This window comes from Sander vitreus, chromosome 1, assembly GCF_031162955.1.
Source record: "Sander vitreus isolate 19-12246 chromosome 1, sanVit1, whole genome shotgun sequence".
Taxonomy (NCBI): Eukaryota; Metazoa; Chordata; class Actinopteri; order Perciformes; family Percidae; genus Sander; species Sander vitreus.
The window spans coordinates 19,496,057-19,506,041 of NC_135855.1; the positions used below are offsets into that span (position 1 = coordinate 19,496,057).

The 9,985-nt window shown below is 39.5% G+C and overlaps 2 protein-coding genes and 1 non-coding gene across 4 annotated transcripts; 2 read left to right on the top strand and 1 right to left on the bottom strand.

Moving 5' to 3' along the window:
* Positions 1-32: 32 nt before the first annotated feature.
* trappc2l (trafficking protein particle complex subunit 2L) lies at positions 33-3,265 on the top strand. Its single transcript, XM_078247111.1, has 6 exons — positions 33-127; positions 273-353; positions 641-813; positions 1,563-1,650; positions 2,924-3,003; positions 3,092-3,265. Exons 2-6 carry the CDS (start codon positions 321-323, stop codon positions 3,135-3,137), a joined length of 420 nt encoding a protein of 139 aa, XP_078103237.1. The 5' UTR covers positions 33-127; positions 273-320; the 3' UTR covers positions 3,138-3,265.
* Positions 3,266-3,276: 11 nt separating this feature from the next.
* pabpn1l (PABPN1 like, cytoplasmic) lies at positions 3,277-7,053 on the bottom strand. Of its 2 annotated transcripts, none has more exons than XM_078247101.1 (6): positions 6,779-7,053; positions 5,663-5,789; positions 5,049-5,107; positions 4,850-4,956; positions 4,638-4,725; positions 3,277-3,991 (listed from the first exon to the last, which is right to left on the bottom strand). In XM_078247101.1, the coding sequence occupies exons 1-6, from the start codon at positions 6,848-6,850 to the stop codon at positions 3,662-3,664; spliced, it is 783 nt and encodes a 260-aa protein (XP_078103227.1). In that variant the 5' UTR covers positions 6,851-7,053; the 3' UTR covers positions 3,277-3,661. The 2 variants fall into 2 exon arrangements, with proteins under 2 accessions (XP_078103227.1, XP_078103217.1); XM_078247091.1 differs by having other exon boundaries at positions 5,040-5,107.
* Positions 7,054-7,465: 412 nt separating this feature from the next.
* Positions 7,466-7,537, top strand: trnag-ucc (transfer RNA glycine (anticodon UCC)). Its single transcript has one exon. It is a non-coding gene; the product is annotated as a tRNA-Gly (tRNA).
* The last annotated feature ends 2,448 nt before the right edge of the window (positions 7,538-9,985 follow it).

Consider the following 9,985-nt stretch of genomic DNA (forward strand, 5'->3'; position numbering starts at 1 on the left):
AATCGTTAAATTGTAAATAACTGTAAAATTGTTCGTTGATAGTTGGTGCATTCAGTGACTTCTGAGAAATGTTGTACGTGCGATATATCTTTGGAACTCGGACGGAAAGAATAAAAGATTGGATTATGTAACAAAACACTTTTAGTTATTAAAATACAAACTTACATACAATGCTATACATAACACGGCTTAAACACACGGTATGTATAATATATAAAAAGCACGTAGCCTACTAAAATCATGTTTCGTCTCTATTACCACTTTTCCAACAGTATCTGAATGCAGCGTGTCACCTGACAGCTCAGAGGAGGAACACTAACATGGCGGTGTGTATTGCAGTGATCGCAAAAGAGGTAATGACTGCTGTTGTTAAACGTCCCAGGTTTTATCCGTAGCCTGTTTATTTAATGTTAAAAATAGTGCCCCTATCCTTATAATCGTCTCTAAGCAAATGTCAGCGGTTTCCGTATGCCAGAAGGCCCAGCAGGTTGAATTCAACCAAACAGAGCTAACAACATTAGCATTCTTGGCTGCTGTTCCAATTTGCTGCATCTATGTTGTGTGCAAGTGGTTTAGCTAAATGTGGTGCTTTTAAAGGGCTCATTGTTGTGTGCCTGTACTCTTGAATGTCCATTCCCAGAACTACCCGCTGTATATCCGCAGTGTGCCCACTCAAAATGAGCTGAAGTTTCACTACACAGTACACACCTCTCTGGATGTGGTGGAGGAGAAGATTTCCGCAGTGGGCAAATCTTTGGGAGACCAGAGAGAGCTGTACCTGGGGCTGCTCTATCCCACTGAAGATTACAAAGTGTATCCTTGTTTTTGAAAAGGTTAAGGGTTACGAAAACCTCACAACGGTGTTCTTATATTGAAAATGGAATTTGAAAATTGTTATTTCCAGGCCTAGTGGGTTACTTGAAAGTCATTAAAATTGGTTTCATTTTTCTTCTTCAGTTCTTTCCAAAAGGGGACAACAGGAAAACACTGCATGTACAATACATTCACTCATTATTTCCCCGTAAGCATAAATATTAGTTATATTATCCATGTCTGATGGCATGTCTGGAATGAGAAAAACAATTTGGCTACTTTATCATTTATACCATAACTTCGCTTAATGTTTGACCATTAAAATTTGGCCTAAATTCATTGAAAAGTCATGGAAATCCATTGGTCAAAATGTGTAGGAACCTTGCCACAAGACAAGTGCTCCAGGCGCCTTACTTATCTTTTAATTAGATCATCATTCTTTAACAGGGTTTAGAGTGTGATGTAAGGGTGATCTTTATTACATCTGAAGAACATAAATGCTTGTACACAACTCTACTAACCAATACAGATGCTGAAGTCCTTATACATGGCCATATTTGACATGTAGACTAATGCATTTCTCTTATTCTTGTTGTAGAAATGTTTATGTCTGGATGTTAAGCGTATGTGAATTGTTAAAATGTGTGCTATAAAATAAAATGGTATCTCAGTCAGTGGACCTGGAATCCCTGCCATACTGTAAATAGTCTCTAAAAGGGGAAACCAAATATCCTTGACTGGTGAACTAGATATGGGTATGTTACCAACTCCAAGGTGAAATTTGTCATTGTTGTGGACTCATCAAATACGTCATTACGGGACAATGAAATTAGAAGTGTAAGTTCAGCCTAAATTGATCCTACTGCATATCTAATCATAATCCAACACAGCCCAACAAGCAAACAGCCACATTTGTATTGTTTAATACACATCTACAAATGCTGCGCACTGTGTAAGGATGTTGATTTAATTATACAGCATATATGTGCAAGTGCTGAATTATACATTGTCTTATGCCTCGTCTTAGATTTTATGAACCAATGGAAAAGTGATCTCAGTCTCCCACAATGTTTCACTGTAATGATCTGATGGCTAAATGTATGTAAGCTAATTCCAGAAAACAGAACTGCAATGTTGTCAATGATTTTTTTGCATGTACAAAGAGCTTTTCTACATTTGCTAAGTGCAGTTATCTGGGCGATTTAGTAATCTGTCCCTAGTGCAGAATCCTTACCAAGCATGCACATCATGTTTTATACAAAGAAATATCAGGAAATCGGAATTTAGGTTGTGCATGCACACATACACAACCCCACAATACAATTTGTGATGTGCTTGTTGATTGTCCTGTTTTCAAATCTTTTTATTCTTTTGGGCAGTGTAAAAACAACAGGATGGCAATGTCAGGTGCATTGACATTACAATACAGCGTGCCCTTTACTATTTCAAACCCACCCTTCCCTGCTTGACAGTACATAGTAATATATAAAGAACTTGAAATAATACAAAATAAATAAGGATACTAAAATGAATACATTGATAATACAAGTAACATCAAGTCCATGAGTAATGATTGTTGGAAGAATAACTGCAGTAATAAGTAAAAAATAATGGTAACAGTCTGCTTATCAAAACTAGTAATAAGCAGGACTGTATAGGTATCAAGATGTTATGCTGCACAATATAGCAACAGGTGATATTCCAAGTATAAGTGAGATAGTTACAGATAAGGTATGCAATATCAAAGGAAAATAGATTTAAATATAAATTAGTAATGGTATGTTAGAAATGGAGACACGAAAAGGGAAAAGAAAAAAAAACAAAAAAGAGGGGGGGTGTTACGTTATCACAGCAAAAAGTGTCTTGAGACCATCTCAAACTGACGTGCGTGCAATGTCCTGTAAGCTACCAGCCTATGCCTCGTCCCAAACTGACAATTTTTTTTAAAAACCACACCATACTTTATAAAACTTCTTCACAGAGCCTCTTAAAGTGTATTTTATTTCCAGTTTGATGTGAAGCATCACATCTTTCACCCATCTGCTATGTGTGGGAGAGGATGCATGTTTCCATTTGAAGAGAATTAGCCGTCTTTCCTGTTCTTTTCCAGATGTTCAGAAAATTACACAACTCCTTTACTGATGTAATGTGCAACCCATTCCACAATCCCGGGGACACCATTCAGTCCAAGTGAGTTTATCCTTGACTTGATACTCAAAAGATTTGCATCACTGATATTTTCCTAATTGTAATTGTTAACCAATCATTCATTCTCCAGGGCGTTCGATGGCATCGTATCTGGAATGATGGTACAAACTGGCTGACATCTCTTTTCCCCCCCCATTGAGTCTCCACTGTACAGAACACCCCTAATCCTATTTTTTTTTTTTTTTGTTTACATGTTGCCGTGATTATTGAAATGCATAAGTAATAAAACTTCCATTGATGCAAATGTGCATGCATGTTATTTTACTACAAATGGATCACCGGATCATTGTTTTATTTATTCACTTACATAGCAAGTTATACATAGGGAGGATTTATACATTGACATTGCAGGCAGCAACACAATACAGTCGCATCAGTTTGTAAAAACAGGAAGAGATGCAACTACATACCAATTTGAGGATTGTCCCATGCATTCACAGCAACATAAGCTTATAATGCAACCCCTCTGGCCCCAGTCTTCACATCTCTTGAAGCACTGATGCAGGGATGCAACTTAGAAAGGTATCTCTTCTGTCCATTCTGGCTCTCTCATGATACTCAACTCAGTAATGCCTGGAAACACTTCTTTTAAAATGATCAGTTCTATTCGCCCACTTTAGTATTTATGCTGTGGGTAGTGCTAGCGCTGTTGAGGGTAGTGCTGTCCGCTTGACCCTGCCCCCAACTCCTCCGACGGTGGGGTGATGAGAAGAAGACATGGGTAACGTTTAGGCATCTGTTCTTGGAAGTCCATGTGTCCCCACTGTCTCTTCCCCACTGGGGGGCCTCCGTAGTAAGGGTGCGGCGTTTGATGTTGTGGCCTCGTCGACTGGTACCGGAACCTACCTCGAGAGCTGTTTTGGTATCGAGGTGGACGGTAACCACGGCCTCTGCCTCTGGTGTGGCCACCTCGGTGTCCTCCCCTGTCTGTGGTGCTGATGCCTGGCATGTTGGTCCTCTTGGGCATTACCTGCAAGCCACAGAACACTCGGTTTTACTGCACTGTTTAGGATGATTGATTAGTGTTTGTTGAATAGCAAAACATGGCATTTATTTAGTAATAGAACAGAAAAAAACTAAATGTCTTGAAGCATAGAAAGACAAGTACAATTTATACACATCTATGAGACCAGCACAAAACGAGGGAAATGAAAACTAAACAGGTGCTGTGACTGGTTTGCTTAGAAAAGAAAATTATATCTAGAGGGACTATTAAGTCAAGCCCAACTTACAGGACCTTATGTTTGTTTCTACTTCCAAACAGAGATTGAGGTTACAGTATATACAGTACACAGGACCAAATGGTATTTCTCAATTTAACAGAGGGATAATGATGAATCATGAGATAAGTGTTAAATTGTAGGAGAGAGCTAAAGATCGAGCTATCGTCATAACTTCAGCTCTTCCAATCAAAATCTCACCTTAACACCTATCCATATCCTTCCCCTGACCAAATCCACACGCACGTACCTGACCATCCTAACATTTAGTGTTAGTAATACCCAGGGTGCTGTAAACTGTGTGCAATCACTGAGATGTGACTGACAGTTGTGAGTAGCTAATTCGTTTAAGGGTTTTCTCTAAAAAGGACTAACATGTAGCGTAATGCTCCTCACCTTAAGGACTCTTCCTCTGAACAAGGTCTCATGCAAACCAATAGCACTCAGCACAGAGTCTCTATCAGAGAACTCAATGTAAGCAAAGCTGTGAAAGGGGAAGAAAAGAGACAGACAACAAATAAACGTTTGATGCCAAAGAGTTACATCCTATGGTCAAACAGTGTCGGGTAGAATAAAAAGTATAAACTGTATGCACGAGTTGAACCCACCCCTTGGGATGCCCGGAGAACCTGTCACACAGGATCGTAACCCGGTTGACAGGACCACAGCCGTTGAAATGGATCTCCAACTCATCTGCAGTAGCTCCGTAGTCTACCTGGGATTTGTTCAACAGTGTGTCAGACCAGGTGTATGGAAAAACCAAAGTTGCTCAGTATGAGGAAAAGACACAAGTCTTACATTTCCTACATAGACTGATCTGTTGTCTGCGTCTATCCTCTCCTCGGGAGTCATATTGTAGAACGGTCCTGCGGAGGAAACAAAAACAAACTGTATACACTGCTTTTGTGCATGCAATAGGAAGAAAATACTGCCCTCACAGGGGGTCACTCCAGGTGAAATGAACACTATGATTATTTTACCAATATATCTTATCTCTTGCATCAGCTTTGATAATACATATCTCATAATCTGCCTCCCCCCTCTGACTGCATCTCTGTTCTGAGGAGGAACCAAAAGGGAGGAAGGGGCGGGTGAAAGGGATGAGGAGACGCACACAGGAAGAAAATAGCCACAGGCAGCCAGGAGGACCCTTCTGGTTCTCTGGAGCTCACTGCTTCGTCTCATTGGGCAGTGATGAGGCACATGTGAACACTGTTGTGACCACAGTAAAGCATCCCAGGTGTTTGCCAGATGGTGAAGGATGCAGCTACCTGACCTGCCTGGAGGCTGCAATGCTGCACACACCTGGCTAAAAATAAGCTGTTGAGGTTTCCCAAATGCATAATCAGTATTTAGCTGTACACCAATGTGACACAATAACAAACCACAAGGTGGTTAAGTAGACACACGAGCTGTCTCACCAGGCAGAGAGCTGCTGGTCAGAAGCTGCATGTCTACAGCATCACACCTCTCCTCCTCCTCCTTCAGTCTGTCTGTCTCTTCTTCCATCTCCAGCTCCTGAACTCTGGCCTTGATGGCCGCCAGCTCCTGAGACACACAAGCATGGGAATTAGAACATGAATTCGCTGGGGGTTTAAGCAAAATAAAAAACACTGAAAACCATACTGATGACGAAGTAAAAAGGAATAAATGAGAACCTCAAAAACTTTAATGGAGAGCAGAAACACAATGGATAAATATGCTTTCATACAGGGCATAATAGGTCACTGAATGATAAGAATTAAAATGATGTGAATTATATGCTGTGGCCTTCAGAGTCAGGGGGGATCATCAAAACACTAAATAAGTGAATATCTTTCAGATGAGTGGTGGTCACTCAAACCATGTGTAGCAATAATGCTGTTGTGGTGGTGCAACATCTTAATGTACTGTAGACCTTTCCTTTATTTGACACCCATCTGGTTATCGATAGTGATTTAAAAACATGCAGACTGGTAGTATTTTTATTGATATGCTTTACAATGAAAATATTTTTTCCCTTAAAAGTATTGGTTTGATAGGCTATCTGAAAATGAAATGACCAGAAGGTATGGACTTGGACAGAATTTACTTAACAAAATTGTCAATATACATATATTGTGAATATCTTATTCAATCAAACATTTTAATTCGTGTGTGATTTGATTCGTCCCAGACACAACTCATAGTTTAACGTAGCTGGCCTGAGGTTTCAGGACATTAGCCTGTCTATACATTAAACAGTGTTTTACCATCAGTTATAGTGCCTGAACCACAATTAAGAACCACACTGTGTCCATAATACTTCAACCACGACACGCAGTGCGCCCGATTGTCTCCAAGTCACTCAGCTTGTTAATGAGAGGTGGCTCACTGATGTCGTTCTTTATGAACATAACGTTTATCAGTGATATATAACGACACCACATAGCATAGCTTATGTTTGCGCTTGTTTGTCCAACGTCACAAATGCTCATTTGTTAGTCCTATTGTACGTGCGTACAAAGTAACAAACGTGACAGCACCCTTTTTCATTCACTTTAAACGACGATACCCACCGGGTCCTCGGCGAAATGTTCCCCGATAACCTCGCCCTCCAGGTAGCCGTACTCCAGTAGATTTTCCGCCATGCTCACTGCTCAAACATGGCATCTGCAAAGCGGACTGCAGCTTGCCCAAACCGCGACAAAAATAGGCTATCTCCCACTGGAAGGAAACAGTGTGATGGTCCACAAACGCGACACCTGACAGCATATGAGGTAAGCTAATAGCTATCACCTGTGAATGAGACTCATGACGCGCTGGATTGATTGACAGTGGCGCCCACGTGAGAGAAACGCTGGATGAGAATGTCTTCCCCCCATTGGCGCATCAACAAGGAGCCCTCCCCTTCTCTGCCCCTAGTAGCCATCCCTCTCCCCACCTCACCCCCATGATTTAACAGCTCTAAAATTACAATGGTAGGATCTACAATTATTTACGGTAAATGGTATAATTCTTCACAATACATTCATTTATTCAATAAATTTGGTTGTATTTAAAATAACATGGCATTTCTAAAAATGGTGTGTTGTAATCATTGGGTGTCATTTAAACTCACGTCTGCTCGCTCCTAGGAATGCTGCACTATCAAGTTTGCATTCTTCATGACATTTTGACACGTTATAGCAAGACAAACACAACATGTGCATTAATGATGCCTTTTTTTACAAGTGTTTTAGTAAGCCGTAACAGAGAGCCACCATGCGATGGTGGTATAGTGGTGAGCATAGCTGCCTTCCAAGCAGTTGACCCGGGTTCGATTCCCGGCCATCGCAAACGTTTACTCCTTTTTGTTGTCTTTGTACTCTGCACATTGACAATAAAGTTGAATCTAATCTAATTATTTACTCCAATGCTTTTCCTACTGTGACAGGTCAAGATGTTGCATGTTCTTTTTCAGTATATTTAAGAAACCTATACCTGAACATTAGAAAACCAAAAACCTTCTGACTTTAAACCACTGGAAAAACATGTTTATTAAATGAATAAATGAAAATGACAACCGCTATGCAAACAACAAAATAACAAAATAACCCAATTCCAAAACATGCTGTGAGAATTATTGCAGGTTTTGACCACAAGCCTTTCATAATGCAAAATTTGAAACCAGAGGAAATAGGAAAAGAGTTTAGGCTACTTAATCAATGCCCATTTTCTCCCTTTTATTTTCTTTGGTGGGCACTTTATTTTTGGTGTTATTGGCCAAAAAATCATAATAATCTTTTAGCATATTGTAATTCAAGACTTCTGCACCTTCTCTTGGCTCTGTATTCGGCTTTAGAAAATCTAGCCATCAAGGGAGACTTTGGTCAATTACAGGTCATTTTAGAGACAGAGTGTTCCTGTTGGCTGTTAAGATGGGAGAGGGAGAGCTGCAGGAAGAGGTCTTATATGATGTTTATACTGAGTGAAATATTACTCATAATAACCCTATAATAACCGTTTTATGATTGCACCATTCCATTTAATGGAAATATTCTAGATGTCTTGTGCATTTTCTACACATTTCTCTAAATTCAGTCCGACATATTTGACATCAATGGAAACCTTGGGATCTCCACTAGACTTTAAAATAAGTTTGGGTATGAAGGAAGTTTTGCTGCGCAGCATGAGTCTGTAATGGCTGACTCACCGGGCAGGTAAAAGAACCAAAGAACCTGGCCAGAATGGTCAATAGATGTTAGATCAAATTATAATTTAGTTGAGTAGAAGATGTGTGAACTCGTTTGAGATACACTGTGTATGAATATATGTTTTTAAGCATCTTTCCAATTGAAAATACTTGTGACAGTGGAGTGAGCTTGTTTGTGATTTGTTTGTATAGCCCATATGATTTATAAAAAGGAAAAAATGGTTTGTTGAAATATATTTTCAAAAGGATATTTAATTATATAGTTTTTTTGGTATGCTATTTAGATCTTTAGGGAATGCAATCATATGCCTTCTGATGTTTACATAATAACTTTTTGTTAGTAATGATTCAATAACTATGGAGGATGCTGTCTCAGAATATGCCTGCACTTAAAAGATGAAAGCAACAAGGGATGAATATTTCATTTCATGTTTTAATTACACAGTTACATTGTTCAACACAGACAATAACCTGAATTAGAATGTTTTACAGCTTCACACATCCAACAGAGCGAACAGTTAAAGAGCGGTATTAGCAACAGGGAGGAAAGCATGCAAGAAATAAATACAAATCAGAATTTAATTCTTCTGGCACAGTTAACTTCATCTAAAAACTGCAACAGGACCTTTTTGAAGAGGGAAATAAAACAAAAGGAGAAATGTCTTCAAAGCGCCAACCTGTCCTACAGAAACATGTTTTTTCTGTAATAATGTATTGCACAAAACAGTATAGAATGCTTCCCTACACATAAAAAAACCATACACTTTTTTTCAATGTATGTACTGTAAAGGTAAAAACAGGACCATCCTGAGCCATGGCTTTGGAGAAAACAAGTGCTGTATCCACTGTTTGCCACTTTAGCTTTCTACTGTAGCTATTCATCAGTGCCTGTTTCACAGAAAGGACGTGTCACCATCATATCAGATGAGCCTTGAAACTTCATTGGTAGAGTTACTGGTTGGGGTAGGGAGAGACAATTGCCAACCTGCTAATATTTGCCTTTTCTAAACATGCGTTTTGCCCATATCATGTACATAGTTAAACAAACAGAAAAGTGGCTGATGTAAAGTGTTCAGAGATCCTGGGATGATATTCACAACAGCAGAGCCCTTGCGTTTGCCATCTGTAATATCTTTACATGAAAACGTATATATGACACCTCGGCAGGAATCTCATTTGTTTCATGACTTAATGAAGCTTGCACACAGCTGAACAGAATATTGATCTTTTTATATCCTGTCCAATGAAATCAGGAGGGAGAGTCTCAGGGAAGGACGGTTTGCTCTTCAGCTGCGACATTTGTGGGACTGCAGCCTCATGTCCCAAACAATCGACCATTCCCTAATGCCGGGACATAACACAAAAACCTTAACCAAAGTGAAATCTAAAGAGAAAAAGTAAGCTTTTGGTTGTATTTTGGTCATTTAAAAGTGATCTACTGGGTTTAGTTTATCTGAGGGCTTACTTGCAGACAAGGAGGCACACGCAAAGCATTTAAGAGTTGAATGGAACCGTCATTACAATGTTGTTTTAATGCAGATATTGTACGCAAACACAGTATTTTACTGCACAAAGCTTGTGTCAAAGTTGC